Source organism: Perca fluviatilis, chromosome 13, assembly GCF_010015445.1.
Source record: "Perca fluviatilis chromosome 13, GENO_Pfluv_1.0, whole genome shotgun sequence".
NCBI classification, from domain to species: Eukaryota; Metazoa; Chordata; class Actinopteri; order Perciformes; family Percidae; genus Perca; species Perca fluviatilis.
The window spans coordinates 13,833,494-13,850,287 of NC_053124.1; the positions used below are offsets into that span (position 1 = coordinate 13,833,494).

The 16,794-nt window shown below is 42.5% G+C and overlaps 1 protein-coding gene across 2 annotated transcripts in view; it reads right to left on the minus strand.

Moving 5' to 3' along the window:
- The window catches only part of ptp4a2b (protein tyrosine phosphatase 4A2b), a 28,419-nt gene that overhangs the window by 3,725 nt on the left and 7,900 nt on the right, over window positions 1-16,794 (minus strand). For both annotated transcript variants that reach the window (XM_039820482.1, XM_039820483.1), the window contains 4 exons: window positions 1,503-1,795; window positions 1,059-1,167; window positions 766-858; window positions 535-665 (listed from right to left, as the gene is read on the minus strand). In XM_039820482.1, the coding sequence (XP_039676416.1) occupies window positions 535-665; window positions 766-858; window positions 1,059-1,167; window positions 1,503-1,507 (338 nt within the window). In that variant the 5' untranslated portion in view covers window positions 1,508-1,795. The remainder of the gene's footprint in view (window positions 1-534; window positions 666-765; window positions 859-1,058; window positions 1,168-1,502; window positions 1,796-16,794) is intronic.

The window sequence follows — 16,794 nt, forward strand, 5'->3', positions numbered from 1 at the left end:
TAGTGCTGGTGCGACCTGCAGCAACGCATATTTGACCAACAAGGAGAGGAGCAACACAGACACGTGACGTGCCTCGTAGTTTTGGGGAGCGGTGTAGCAGGGAATGTGTTTTTTTTTCACAGTTTTGGGGGGACAGAATTACCGGAAAAAACATTTCTGCAAAACGTGAAATCCTTTCTGTTTTAATGAAAACTATAGACTGGGAATCAATTCCTAGTATAATAAGGTGACTGAACACATAATCTAGACTAGCCTGCTGCCATCGTGCCACTGACCGGATAATAAGCAGGAAATAAATGGATGGAAGAGTTTGGGATGAAACGTCCACACACCAGCTTTCCCTTAAACCTGGCATATCTGCCACTAGGAGTTGTTGTATCCATGCAAGGAACTGAATGTTACTTACTGAACTTAGACTAGAACTTCGACCGGAGGCCATTCAAAAGTTGACCATACAAGAATCCAGACAACATCCGCGCTGCCTCTCAAGTTAGTGTCACATCTCTAGACAAAACAATGTAGCTGGCCACTTACCGGCCAAGCCCTGCCACGCAGTGCACAGCGATGCAGCAGCCAGGTTCCTCTCGAAACTTGGTGTTGAGCAGCTTGAGCCAGTCGTCCACGATCTGGGTGGGAGGAGGGGCACCATCATCGAAGGGCCAGTCCTAGAGAAGACAAAAGAAGAGAGCGCGAGTGTGTAGTTTGAAAAAGGACAGACATACAACGAGAAAGGCTGCCAAAAAATGTGCACGTGTCCAATCTTACCAGGACCTGAATCCCCTCTTTCTCTACCGGAGTCTTATCGTAAGTGGCATCACAAACTCTCACCAGTGTGTTCACGTCACACTTTTTCAGCTCCTGGCAGACATCGAGAGAGAGAGAGAGAGAGAGAGAGAGAGAGAGAAAAAAAAAAAAAAAAAAAAAAAAAAAAAAAAAAAAAAAAAAAAAAAAAAAAAAAAAAAAAAAAAAAAAAAAAGAGAGAGAGAGAGAGAGAATTTTAGATACAGGATTTGCGAACCAACGCGCACATATACCAACATATCCAGATGTGGGCATACCTCGGTGAACTTGTTGAGTGTGGCATTGGTGGGGTTGTGGGTGATGACGAACCTCATGCACTCGTAGGCAATCTCGACTGCAGCGGGGCGGTTCATGTTGGCGAGACGGCTTAAAAAACAATTACAATACAATACTCTTACAAAACAAAATCGACTTTTGGCTCAGAAGTCAGCAAAGACTGCTAGGAGATTTATGTATTCAGTACAGGGTAGAATAAATAAAAACATGTGATGGAGGATGGGTCAGGAGGACAACAGGTATTCAAATACGGGATGATGTACACAGAAAAGGGGTAACAAAAAAGGATAAACTAGTCCACAGTACGCCGGGATGTAAAAAATTAATTCATACAAAACCCCCCAAAAAAAAATGTAAAAGAACAGAAGAAGAAAAAAAAAAAAGAAAGATGGAGAGACTATCCAGGAGTCATCCAATCAGTTTACCCCATTCAGGAGAGCTGTTTGTGATTGGCTGTTCAAGGAGAAAGTGGAGGGCAAAGATTTGTCGTATTGGTTGGGACAGGGCAGGGCAGTCGGGCCAAGGACTACGCAGTATCCCAGGGGGCCTTTGGATGAGTCAGCAGTTCCTAGTGTGCTGGCAGTCAGGGGGGTTTCTGGGTAGCGTAGTCCCTTGGGGGGCGGCCGATTCACTTCTCCGCGGAGGTGAGGTGCTGTGCCTGGCAAAATTCTCCGCTCACACACGCCATATAGGTACGGCTCAAGTCGACACAGAAAGCCTGCCAAAGGGGAGAAAGACCAGAGTGAGGTTACATGACATCACACACCCCTACGGTGAATAAGCTGTCTTTTTGCTCTTCATAAAAGAACAGTGGGAGAAGCCTTTTTGCATATAAATGCAAGTTTTTCGGTAGTTTGAGTTAATGACGGCTGGTAAAGAGAGTGGTCTGCACTTCCTGTCAAACTTTTAAGCCCATTATTAGCGTTAGCTTAAGCATAAAGTAGGGCTGTACCGAATGTCTTTAAAAAAAAAAAATAACATTCAAAGCTTCAATTGAGTCTGTCATCATATTTGAGGACGCCGCTCTTGTGATTATGCTTAGCACAATTATATCGGGAGTTTAATTTCCAGAAAATAATGGAAAATAATTCAATTACAATATTTAAAAAATGGTACCATCATGAACGTTTCTACCTTCCAGCCTGCGTTATGTTCAGTGCTGTGAACTGACTACACCTTTGGATTACATAACCCTGTCAAATCACCACCTGCCACCAAAATGGAATCTAATAATATGCTCAGTATGGAGTGCACACACACAAGCGCACACAGACAACACACACACACACACACACACACACACACGCATACACTTACAGAACAGGTAATGTCTGGTTTGCAACTAGCCAGGCAGCCCTCAGTCAAACTGTGCCAAGTCCTTGACAGTCTAAACCCAGCCGCCACAAACTGGCTGGAACCGTCTCAGAGCAACATAGGAGGGATAGAGGTAGGAAGGGAAAAGGGGGGGGGGGGTGGAAAGGAGGGTAGGGAAAAGTGGATGACGAGAGCTGGCTATCACTACGCTGACTGCGTACACACACACACAAGTGGTGGGCGGGAAACAGAGAGAAAGGGCTTGGACTTCAGCACCGTGTCACAGGCAGTAGTCCCAAGGTGAGGATTGCAGGGTGGGTGGGCAAAGCTTCAAACAGCCCCAGCATTTCAGTCCCACGCTCCCTCTTTTCACCTCCTTGAGACTGACTTTTTCGGACTCGCTCTCCATTCCTATTCCACTCGGTCACAATTTACTTAACTGTAAGAACCATTTTATATTGTGTCTCTTAACCCCACGTCAGTGATTTCTAGTATTTTTTTTGTTTTTAAAAAGAGCCAGTTAGAGACGTCCATTTTTGCAACCCAGAGCCACTCTTCAAAACCACACCAACTCTCTCCTTTTTTTTTCTTCGTCTTGCTCCCAGCCCCTACCCCAGTGTCACTTATCCGCTCAGTTGACTGCCAACCACAGAGCCACTGTCAAGAGGATGTTTCAACCCACTCTCCTCCATAAGTTTATTTCCTCCCTTCGGTCTTTTATACTTGGAAACAGCCACGAGGGCACTCAAAACACACTTCTTTTTTTTTTTTTTTTGCTCTTGCGTGATGGCAGAGATCCTCCGTGACGCCTTTAATTACCGCCTCTGAGCAATGCTGAACACAGTGTGGTAGTACTGCATGCAAACCACTGAAGCTTTAAAAAAATAAAAAATAAAAAAAGGGTAACCAGACTTGTTGCCTTCTAATTCTACAGAAAGAAAAAAAAGGGGCAGAGGAAATTTTCCCACCGGTTAATAAACTTGTGACAAGACGGGTGTTACCGATTAGGGATGGGCGATATAGACGATATGCAATAGAAACGATACAAAATTGGCCTACGATAGACATTTTAAATTGTATTGCACTATCGCGATAATTCATGTTGATGACGCAATCTACGAATCCGCGAAGTTTAGAGCCACGAGCTGCAACGCGTCATCGCCATCTTGAGTAAACATGACTAAAAGCGAAACAAGGAGCTGGTGAAAAAGACATCCATTATTTGGACTTGGTTTGGATTTAAGCCGCTACAACGGAGCGGTTGTCGAGCCGTACCACGGAGCCTTTCATCAGCCTGATCATTCACTATATAACGGACGATTGGAGTCTTGGCAGCCGGTGTTTGCAGACGTTGTACTTCCCCGCTGAACACACAGCCGTGTGTGCGTGTGTGCTGCGGTAACCTGACTCTGCCAGATGGATTGCTTCACATTTGCTCGGCATATCCATCTGGGAACTTTCCGTTGGAGAACTTTTGGGAAGGGGCGAAAATACTGGTTAGCTAATTGGATAAACCATCTGTCTATCACCTATGTTGGTGATAGACGGGCCAAATCAACCAATCAGATCAACAAAGCGTATGAAAATACAACCACAAGCCCGCCCCTGCTGCTGCAGGCAAAGCACAGCTCGTTAGCTCCTGCAAGCAAGCAACATGTCGGTAAAGGATATTTGCGTAACGAGAATTTAGGAATAAAAGGCACCATTTCAGGTTCCTGGACCATATTCCAAAAGAAGGATCCAAGAGAAAAAAAAGCATTAGCGAGTGGCTAACAGAATTGGGGCTACCGCTGTCTGGAAATACTGGTTAGCTGATTGGATAAACCATCTGTCTATCACCACCTAACCCGCCTCAAAACCAACGCTGATTGGCCCGGTCGTTTGGCTAACTGCTCCAAATTTTCTCTATCTGAAGATGCCAGACTGATCTGAGAGTGGAAAACTGGAGCTCGCGAGATCAGGACGGTCTCACGATGCTAGTGCTGCGGCGGAGTGGGTGTCAGTACCCGATCCGTTCCACCTGCACAATCCGTTCTGCGCATGTGCAAGATGACACGTATGCCATGACGTAGGCGCAGATGATAATGCTGCGTTCATTCCACCACCACCTTGGAATAACGGCACCGCTTCCACCTGCACGATCCGTTCTGCGCATGCGCAAGATGTTCACACGCTAGCCTCCAGCTAACGTTAGTTAGCTAATAGCTAATTCGGCGGACCGCTAGGTGATTATAGCGGTCTGCAGTTAGCCTCCCCCGGGAAGCTAACGTTAGTTTAGCTAACGGTTAATTTGGCTAACCGCTAGTTGATTGCAGCGGTCTGCCGTTAGCCTCCACAGTTAAGCTAACGTTAGTTTAGCTAACAGCTAATTCGGCTAACCGCTAGCTGAGACAGCATGTAAACTTTAAAAGACCCTCAAAATAAAACTTGAAAATAAACGTTAACATATATAACAGCTGTTACTTCAGTTCTACTTTACTTGTGCTCATTTAATTAAAAATCACTCCACACTTTGTCTTTATTGTTATTACTGCAATGTCGCTTTAATTTTAGCTGTACTTGCTTTTCCGCATTAACTTTCAATTTCAACGTTATTTTAGACTGAATCTAGCTGCAGAAACAACGTAACCAGTGGGGCGGTGCCTGTTATTTCGAGGTGACATGAACGCAGCATTATCATCTGCGCCTACGTCATGGCATACGTGTCATCTTGCACATGCGCAGAACAGATTGTGCAGGTGGAACGGATCGGGTACTGACAGTGGGACCAAAAAATGTACCGGGACGTTTACGGCCCCTGCCGTACGGGTTGAGCAGAGGCTGCACAGTTTGACCAGCAGGCAGCGGCGCCAGGCCGCCGGATGGTGTTGCTAACAACTTGCAATGTATAACTATTATCAGACCGGCCCACCGGAAAAGTCCCGACTCGTGTGTGTTGTGTGTGTGTGTGTGTGTGTGTGTGTGTGTGTGTGTGTGTGTGTGTGTGTGTGTGTGTGTGTGTGTTGTGTGTGTGTGTGTGTGTGTTGTGTCCGCGCGCCTAAAATCGCGACATATAAGGCTGCAGGTAAGAAACTTTGTTTGAAATATGTTTTTATTTAAAGTATGTGTGCATCTTTGCCTAATACTGAAAGTATTTTCAGTACAGTGTGTTCCTTAACTAAACAGACACCAGTTTTTTTCCTGTTCTCTGCATCTCAGGTGGCATTTAAGGACTTAAACTAAGTGTAGTGCCTTTTAGAATGGTTTGCACTAAAGAGTAGACACCCAATACTTTAAACTTTTTCTTTGTCAAAGTCTCTGCAACTAGTGTACTTGAATTTTATTCATCTGCAACATTATGTTGTATAATTACAGTTTTGAACAATAAATGTTCTCAAAACTACACACTACGTTTCTTTCCCTTTAAAATAAAAATAAAAAATACATTTAGCAGTTTGGTTTTCCTTAGAGTCTATGGAACCTGGTCTGAAATGGTTCCATTATAATTTATATATATTGTGATATATATCGTTATCGCAAGAGGTTGCAATTTATATCGCAATATGGATTTTAGGCCATATCGCCCATCCCTATTACCGATTACATCAGACATTTTTACAAGAAAAAGATATTCGTCGATTGCGCTCACAGAGCTCTTCCTTTGATCTCTGGCCTGTCGAGCTTCCGCTTCGGAGCCAGGCGCAGATGCAGCGCGCTCCGCCTGTGAGGAGTTTAAAGATTGCTTCATTACCGTTATCAGTTTTCCTATTTAATATTGCTTTTCTTTTTCCTTCTGTTTTTGGGGCATTGTAGGCCTTTATTTGACAGGACAGCTGAAGACTTGAAAAGGGGAGAGAGAGGGGGAATGACATGTAGCAAAGGGCCGCAGGTCAGAATCGAACCCGGCTCCGCTGCGTCGAGGACTGAGACTGTGCACCTGGGGCACACGCTCCACCAGGTGAGCTACCCGGGTGTCCCTAAATATTGCTATTCGAAAAAACAATTTGCACACCAAACAGTTCTTCTGTGTAGGTGCGTTGGTAAATATCGCAAACTTGGAGGAAAAAAAAGGAAAATCCCGCACTCTCACCATTTATAGAGAGACCAAAACATTAGTTTTCATCAATAAATGGTGATGCTGTAGCCAGAGCAGAGTGCGGGATTTTCCTTTTTCCCTATTAAACATTGCCAAATAGGCGCTTTTGCTTTTCGCTACCACACCGAATCCTCCGCCATCGTCTTGTCGGCAAACTCTCCTTACTACGTGTCTCCCGCAACTCTGTGCTGCTGCTGTGTGGAGCAGACATTTTCAGTTTATAATTGAGGCGTCCCGTCGTCCGACTTCGATAACACGTTTAGTATTTTAGTGGGCACCGATACCCGAAAATAAACTCAAAATAGGGGTTTAGTTTTCTGGGCAAGTAATGTATTCGGTTGTATGCCCGACCTCTGTAACACCGGAAACGGTGACTACCGTGGCAAGCCTAGGGGCAGCAAACCTGCTTTTCACCTGTGAAACCTGACTGGGGAAAGGAAAGCAGAGGGTAAAGAGAGACTGAAACATGGAGGAAACACTGAAGAACAAAAGAGCCAACAGACACACCAAGGACACCAAAATGACAGCCTATGCTAAAAGATGAAAAGCAGCTGGTTTGTGGATGGATGCCCAGATGCACAAAGTGACTGCATACAGCATTTTAAATGCAGCCAATAATAGGGTTAGCAAAAGCAAAAAGGCAGACCAAAAGACCATTTCAAAGTTCACACTGGTATATGAACTGAATGATCTAGGCTTTCTGCGTTGGTTGCCATTCCCTCACCGTGTTTAACATGATTTAAGACCAACATACTTCTCCCGCACTGATCTGATAGAGACAGTGGAAACAATACACGTGCCAATATGCATGTCTAGCTTACTGGTCAACTCTTCATAAACTGTATATTACAGATTAAGGTACTGTAATTACAAAAAAATCTACTGAACCCAAGGCCTTTATAGCGCTTACCCACTGCTAGTACCAGCTAGAGCTGGGCGATATATCGGTATCGTGATACGAGACTAGATTTTGTCTTAGATTTTGGATATCGTAATATGGCATGTGTCTTTTCCTGATTTTAAAGGCTGCATTACAGTAAAGTGATGTCATCTTCTGAACACACCAGACTGTTGTAACTGTATTATTTGCCTTTCCATACTTAGTCATTATATCCACATTACTGATGATTATTTATCACACATTACATTGTGTAAATATTTTGTGAAAGCACCAATAGTCAACACTACAATATCGTTACGGTATCGATATTGAGGTATTTGGTCAAAAATAGTCATATTTGATTTTGTCCATATCGCCCCGCCCTAGAACCAGCTCTACTCGGCCCCGTCCTCCTTTTTCCATTGCAGATGTCGTACCGCCTCATGCGTGAGGCGAGCGCGGCTGGTCGTCATAGCGACGCCGCAGGAAACTGCCGTGACCTAACACCACACACAGAACATCGAAGGTGTGTGGTTTTGGATTCTCAGCATGTGGCTGTTGCCACAGCCAGAAAACTAATTTTGTTTCAAAAGAAGCTGGAGGCAGCAAAAAAATTAAAAAATAAAAACACACACACACAGCTGGCTAAACTATTTAGAAATGGCGGGTTTGTTCAGGACACCCCCATCTGTCGCTAGCAATGATGACGCAGTGATTAGTGACAATTCTCTCGGACCAATCAGTAGCCTGCAGGTTTTCACGTCACCTTTTGGTATCGCTTCAGCTCGCTTGGAACCTCGATGGAGGTACCTGTTGGCAGGTACCAGGGTCATTTTTTCATAATGGAAAACCAAAAAAGGCGAGTAGAGTCGAGGCGAGTCGAGCAGGTACCATGTAATGAAAAAATGCCATTACTCTTTGGTGAGCTTGTAAATAGAGAAGTGGGTAAACTGTGGTAACATTAGGCCTGCGCTGCTGGGAACACATGCAAATTACATCTGAAATTTGCAAACTGCTTCTGCAGTTACACACTGCACAGATGCAGGAAGAACAAAACAAACGCACACACACACAGACACCCAATCAGTAAGTAGAAGCCAAAACATGTTAACCACACAGGAAACAAGAAGTGGTGCATTTAAAAAAAATAAAAAATAAAAAAGCATTGAAACTGTGCAGCCTCAAGATGAATGGGTGATATACCATGACTTGTTCTGAATTAACATGGACCGTGTATGCCAAATCATTCAGTCATTTGCAGCAGCAACTGTCGATTATTTTCATTATGGATTAATCTGCCAATTATTTTATTGATTAATCAGCTGGTCATGAATGTCTAAAAATAATAAAAATGCTACACAGTTGCCCAAAGTTACCATTTTTACCAACAGTCCATAACCGGGAGATCGTTAGTTTACTAGAACTCAGAAAATCCAGCAAATATTCACATTTGAGAAGCTGGAAAAAAATGTTTGGCATTTTTTGCTTTAAAAAAAATACTTGGTAACACATGGTTACCCAAACGGTCATTATTCAACGGTCATTTAAGCTCTAAGGTCATTGTATTGATCATCTTAGTAGCTGCACAAAGCAGCATCTCAAAATTGATGGATTAATACCTCACCCAGACAGGGATGTTGGAACCATTTTCTGGTAGGGGCTGCTGTAAATATATGTCTGTGGGGTTGGGGGTCCGGGGGCATGTCCATCTGGAGACATATTTGGCTGTAAAAGCCCAAATTTGGTGGCCTCTGGCACGTTCTAATGTCACATCCATCATATACACTGATCTTAATTATTGCATATTTTCATTAGTTTGCCTACTTGTTTGTAAATGTGGTAAATTATTGTAAAAGGAGAGTTAGGCTTCTTCTGTAGTCTGTAAATAACTTAATATTTAAAACCACGCCTTTTCCTGACTGATCAGAACTTTTGTAGGCTAATTAAGAATCACTCGACCTCTTATTTATTTGATTGATTCAATGCGAGTTTTATCAAGACATGCCACAATGTTAATGTATTGTTTTACCAGAAACATTAATGCACTCACATAATACTGCAGGGAGTTCTGTGACATTTTTAAAAGTAGGTGTGTTTTAAACTGTAAATTATAGTGAGGCTGCTATTTGCCTTATATGACAGTTCTGTCACTTTGTCAACATTGTGTGTTTGCAATGTGTCTTAGAGATGGCTCTGCTATAAAAAGATTTAAATAAAAGGCTCATTCATTAATTCTTTCAACCTACAAACACCCTGTGGCATATAGGCCAATGGAACATGCAGTGCTTTCAAAAGGACTTTTTAATGCTTACCGCGCAATCGCCAAGTTGTTGCCACCGGTGTTTGCCGAAATAGCCCGTCTAATGAGAATGTTCTGTCATCGTGAGGAGCGTTTTGTCATCCATTATTTTGCTAATATTTGTCAAACACTGAAGATGATTCTTCGCTCTCTAATCGGCAGGACACACAGCGTCTCAGCTGAGCGCGCACAGGACTACAGACAGACCGGCTCGTTCTATCATCATGCTCACATTGTTTTGAAGCAGCGGCTATAGAGGCCATAAAATGTGCACGCATAGTGAATCGCAACTTGTTAAATCAAAAGTAGGCTATTTTATTGGAATCAAAAATGAAATACAATAAAGTAGCGGGCTATAGACTTAAATGAGTAGTCGGCCGGAAGCCAACGCTTATGGAAAGTTCTGCTCATGTCAATCATGAAACCTTAATAACATCCTTTCATAAAAAGTGCATGTGCACATGAGGAGACAGGCTTATCACATTATATGAAAACAAATATTTTTATGTTGTAAGGAAATATGAAAGACAGAAAGTCATTTATTTATAAAAAAATAAAAAAGGTTTGGTGCTGTCGGCAGCAGCCCCCCGCACCCCTACTTTCAATGTCTATGCACCCAGAAATCTCCTACAGTGACTAAGGAGAAAGAACAGACAGAGGGAGGGAGAGAGGGGGAGAGAGAGAGAGAAGGATGGGGAGGTGTGAGAGAGCAGTGAGTAGCAGTACTAGCTGATAAGGAACACGGTATCTCAGAACAGAAAATGCCACGCAAACCTAAACAGGTGATAAAGTCGAAAAAGAATGAGAATAGGGGCATGGGTATCCTGCAACTGCCAACTCATCAGTTTAGGATGATTCATCAGTCTGTATGGCAAAGTATAAAGCCATGTCAGATTTAATAGCAAACTACAAACTTGTAGTGTGATTTGAGTGGAAGAGAAACGGGCAGCATTTTACAGTAGCAGATTATATGACTTAATATTTTCCATTGACAAAGCTCATAATATCAGCAATAGATTACACCTTCCACAGCCACTGTTATCACAGCTAAAGTGCATGGAGACAAGTGCTACAGTGGGAGTCCTAATTGAAAGCCTCGTAAAGGATTTTACTGCCTGGGAATTGTAGAGCTAAGGTCGTGGGCAGCTCTTGCTGACACCCGATAGCTGTCAGGTGGCCAATCCTCATCATTCACACACCACACATAAATACTACGTACACCATGTACAAAGTGTAAATAGTCACACGCTGGCTGGGGCAATACATTTGCCACAAGGGCGAGGGGGTTGTTCTAAAAGTAGAAAGACAGAGACAAACACAACCCAAATGTCTGGACACGAAATATACGGACCTAAAGGGAACGGTGACAAAATATCAGACTTTTACACAAAATGTGGAATGTCTGAGTCCATCTTCTTCCCCCCTTGTGAAAGATGTTAGTATTACACGCAACCCTGTCTGGTGGTCTGAGGTTGTGCCTGAGTCTCGCTGGTGTTTTGTCTGGAGCCAGACTGGATATGACCACACTGTACTGCTTTGAAGCAACTGGAGGGCTACTTTGCTGTGTGGGAGCCGAGTAAAAAAGCAGGGGGAGGGCCTGTCATCCATTGCAGGATGGACAGTGAGGGGAGAAGAAAAAAAAAAAAGGCCTGCTCTCCTTGGGGTGAGAGCAGCACGGACGGCACTAGAAAGATAAGGCACTGACACTCTTGCCCTACATACCAACCTGCTTGCTACACTGCTCCTTCTAGTGTCTCATTCAGACCCTTTACTGACTACACACTTTCATAAACACAAATACACAGACGCATGAAAACAGGGTGACATTCTCCTTTTAACTGTCCAATATAGCTAGCACTGAGGAGAAGCGGGGAGAAACCATTCGACAATCGCAATCAAACTCACAGAAACCGTCAATCAGTGGGACTAGAAAGGGGGCCAAAAGTAACAGGGGCATGTCTTCATTCCTGCGGCCTCTGTGAATGCCAAATAAAAGATAACAGATACGCTCGGAAATGTCAAGGAGGACTGGGACAAAGGAATAGTAACATGAAGAAAGTCGGTAAGATGTGAAGAAAATTAACCAAGATGACAGCAATGGAAAAGCCAAATTAAACAAGTGAGGAAGAAAACAACAAGAAACAACAACAACAACAACATAAACAACAGCAACAAAAAAGTAAAGCCAGACAAGCAAGTCAAGAGCTTGGCAGTGACTATGTATGGCTGAAAGAAAACAGAGGATCACACCTTCCAAAAAGGTCCAGCTGGTTCCCTGCAGTGACGTCAATGCTGCTGATAGGCTGGGTGGGCGGCTCTCACCTCAAATTGGAGCTGTTCTCAACCTAGCAGTGTGCTCACACCAACAAGAGTTGGTTCATTTCAGTTCGTTCATTTCAAATGAGTGCTGGGACCAACTTTATACGAACCGCTCTACTGACCGATACATGCCTGCTTTTAGGGCTTCTTTCACACTTTGTGTGAAAGTTGGTGTCAAACTTGGGTGTGGGCCAGACAAGCAGTCTCAGGACAGCCGCCTGCACACACTGAAAGCTAATCAACATGATTGGTTGAAAGTTTCATACTACAATCACCTGTCCTACAGTACAGCATCAAACAATTAGAAAAACCACTCTCAGTACGATCACTGCAACTCATTTACTTTCGTTATCGCGATATCACGTTGTGCAATATGATACCTAAGGGTGCAAGATATGTCGACTCAATATCGTCATCGCAATATATCGAAAGTGTCGCAAAAAGTATGAAATATTTTGTTTATTTTGTGGAGTGGAGGGGGGCTCAGAAACATGTTTCAGTGAACTATTTTAGTACAATATGAGATCGTATTCTGAATGAGCCGCCATGACAGTCTGGCTTTGAATTTCCGGAGAAAACAAACCCATGTGACGCGTTCGTCCAATCAGCTGCTGGTTTTCATTTCTTGGGCAACAATACAGAGTAGCGCCGCCTGCTGTTATAGAGATGTATTACGTCCTGTCTCATCTCGTCTTTTTGGTGCGTTCTGTGGCACTTCTCGAACCAACACGGGGAGACTGATCATTTCGACTGGCTTTTCTGTCAACGGTCGGCCGTCGGCTATATGTGTAAGCAGCTTTAGTGCACGTCCACTACGTGACAAGCCCTATGGAGCGTACCACGTGTGTGTATATTTCGAGAGAGTGACAGTGCAAGTGAAGTAATTGATAGAGACAACTAAACGAATCAGAGAAGCGAAAGAAAAGTTGTGTCCTGTTCTCTTTATTGTTTTTATACCGTCCAACCAGTACAACATGTCCTGTTCCTTATTTATTTATTCATTCATTTATTCATGTTGTACCAGTCCAATATGACAGTCAGTTGAAATAAACCTTGTGTTGTAAGAAAACTTGTTTAATTTGTTACGAATCTATTTGGATGCGTTTTCCCCTAACTTTTGTAATTTTACAAAAATATCAAAATATCGATATCGCAATATTCATAATCGATATCACAATATCACATTTTGTCAATATCGTGCAGCACACGCACACACACACACACACACACACACACACACACACACACACACACACACACACACACACACACACACACACACACACACACACACACCTTCAGTAACATCTCCCAAACAAATTGGTTTAAAGTCTAAAAGTGCTCATGTGTCAAAGCCCTTAGTTGATCCCCCCCCAAAAAAAAAAAAACATCATGCAAAAAAAAAAAAAAAAAGGCAAAAAATTTTGAACACAGTCCAAGAACACAGTCCAAGGGGCCTGTCAATGTGTGGTATGGTGACAGGTCACCACACCATTCAGCAAACAGCACGCACAAAGAAAGTAGTGCACCCCCCCCTCGTCATCAGTCATGCTAGAAAACACACAAAGACAAACAGATGTGCAAGCAAGAAAGCAAACACACACACATACAAGCTACACTAGTTATAAGCTTCTAATCCTTTTTTGTAGCCTCAATAGTTTATCTAGTGTAACAAGAAAGACTACAATCTCCAGGCATGCCAGGACAAGATGGCATTGACTTATATGCAAAACTCCAACAGGGATCATTAACTGCTGCTGTACCTCCCCATTAGGTGCAAACCCTTTGGTTGTGCAAACAGGAGCCTCTGGCTGAAAGTGAGACTTCCAACTCAGTAGATTATGTATGGCCTCATGCTTTGTTGACTGAATTCTGATAACCTCCCCGCCTGTGGATTTCTGAGAATGCAGTCATGGAGCATGGAAGAACTGGTGCATGTCCTTTCAAAACCTTTCTGAGAACAGCACCTTTACTTCACATGCCATGAGGGTAGGGATAGGATGGGTGTGGCAAAGGTTGAATATACCTGTGTGGGAAGTGTTGCCAGCTCCAGCACCATGACCAAACATCCGACTCCAGAATGCTTTGAGGCCATACATTTGGACTAAGCGATACGGCCAAAATCATCTAGCTCAATATAGGTCATTCATATCTCAATAACAATATAGCACCTTTTCTGGTAATTCAATAAATAAATAGCCCTGTTTTGTATATCCCTGTGTGTATTCAATATTTGACAAATTAAGGTACGGAGTATTTTCTTATTTTATTAAGAACTTTTAGTGCAAAATGAACATAACAAAACGTAAAGTGCTGTCAAAATAGTGCCATAACGCTGTTAAGCCGCTGGTTTTTTGATATCCCGATAGAAACGAGAGATAGATAGATAGATAGATAGATAGATAGATAGATAGATAGATAGATAGATAGATAGATAGATAGATAGATAGATAGATAGATATATATATATATAGAAAATGTCCCATCGCTTCAAAAATATTGGGTACATCCTACCTTAGGGCTGCACAATTAATCGAATTTTAATCACGATCACGATTTTGGCTTCCCACGATCAAATTTGTGTGATCGAGCGATATTTAAAATGAGTCATTCCCTTCATAGAACAGTTTTTGCAAAGCCAATCTAGCGCTCCATAAACCACTGTCTGATCACATGTCTCCATGAGCCAATCAGAGCTGTTCCCTGCCTGCACCGCGCAGCTTAGTTTCTAGATGTAAACCGTCACAGAGGACGGAGTAACGTGAGGAAAATTCCACAACAGGTAACAGTCGGTCATCATAAGCCGGTCACGATGTTTACCAGTTTACCAGTAAACGCAACATTTTGTCCCGGCTGTGTTGTTTTTCAGACAACAGCAGTGACCGGTGCTAGTTTGTGTCTTTTAGCTCATAGCTTTAGCAGCAGACTGTTGGACGTCCCGCTGTCTGAATCCTACAGTGAAATACAGACGCACTATACTGTTTAGCAGTCAGCATTTTAGCCGTGTTTAATCCAGTTACTACTGTCGCTAACGGTAGGCTAACGCTACCTGCTGTATAACGTGTCATTAGTGTTTACTAGCGTGACATTCAGCGATGTTTATGTTGCCTCGTACGTAAGTTTCGAGGCGCCAGCGCGGAACATGTAAGTGGCAGTGTAATGAGCCACAGAAATCCGGCGTAGCTATTTTGTCTGGTAGATACCAGGCATCACATGAATGCGTAGAACAGAAAATTGCGTTGCCTGTATCTTTCACGGCAAACATGCGTATGTGCGGAAAGCGGGCACAACAGCTGAAATGGCATACTCCTTCACAGTATCCTTCAATAAAGGAGGAATGTAGCACAATATGGATGTATTAGTAGGAATGTAGCACAATATGGATGTAAAAGCAGTTATAATTATATAATAAAATTTGTTTTGGCTAAAATCAACAAATAATCGTGATAATTAATCGTGATCTCAATATTGATCAAAATAATCGTGATTATCATTTTGGCCATAATCGTGCAGCCCTATCCTACCTTGAATGCCTAATGGAGCAGTCAGGCTTTTTTATGTGTTAGTGGGTCAATTTATAAATTCCAAAGACAAATTCAGTAACTTCTTGTCCAGGTCTAAATGAATGTGGTTGTGCAGAGACCCTAGAACTGAAAACGTGTGCCTTAGCATCGGAGGGCAGTTTTAGTATCTTTGTACATCTATTATGGGTGGAACGGTTCACAAAAAATCACCTTTGGATTTATATCACAATGACTTTTTTTAAGCAACAGTAGCTTATAACATGCCAGCTCTTAATTCAATAAAGTGTTTCCACTTGAAATATTAATAAAAAGGAATATGGCTGGTTGTTTTATCAAAAAGAAAAAGTGCCCCTGTGTTATTGTGTTTGTTAGTGCTGCTTTTGCCCCCACTGAATTCCAATTCTGACTGAAATCTGTGAGGCTAAAATGAACCGAACAATAAATACATTCCCCGAACCGTGACTAGCGGACCGAACGGTTCAGATTTTTTACTTAACCGTTCCATCCCTAACATCTATAGATGGATGAAATAAAACATAGCAAAAAAAAAAAATATATATATATATATATATATATATATATATATATATATATATATATATATATATGCCTGCCCTTTGGACCCAGACACCCAATCAGAGCCTTATAATTGGGACATGAGTAACAAGTGGTCATGTCTGTGTTTACCTGCGTCAAGGCAGAACCATGCACAGACAGTCTGACTCCTGCTTGTGGTCGTCTCGGTTTTAAAATATAATAAACCTGTGTTTTTCAAAAAGAAAACCACACTACAAGACGTCTCCTTAACACGGCATAGTACTCCCTGTCCAAAATTCAAATGTGGTAATAGAGCCACAAACATTCAACAGTGTGCTTGGGAAATAAAAACCTGTAAACAAAAAGGTTTGGTGTCAGAGTATGACAATGAACACCACAAAGATCTTGTATTGTTGACTAAATGAAAAACCAAGATAGCAACACTAATATATATATAAAAAAACTTTATTAATAAGAACTTCCCTTTGCACTTGCTTGTAAGAGAAAAAAAGCAACTCTCCCGTTATAGCCTGTATGTGGGTAGACTGTTTGATTAAGCCTAGAAATAGGTTGGGGGTACAGAATGACCCTCCATGAATGCAACTCTCCAACCCAAAAAGGCACATAAAAATTCTCAAGGCTGCCTACAAGTAAGATTCCTCTAGCCACGACAGACCTCTTGAAGGGTTTATACATTCATCACAACTTCTCACCTACCCTTGCTCACAAGCTTTTAATCTGCTCAAAACAATAGTGGAAGTCTGTAAAG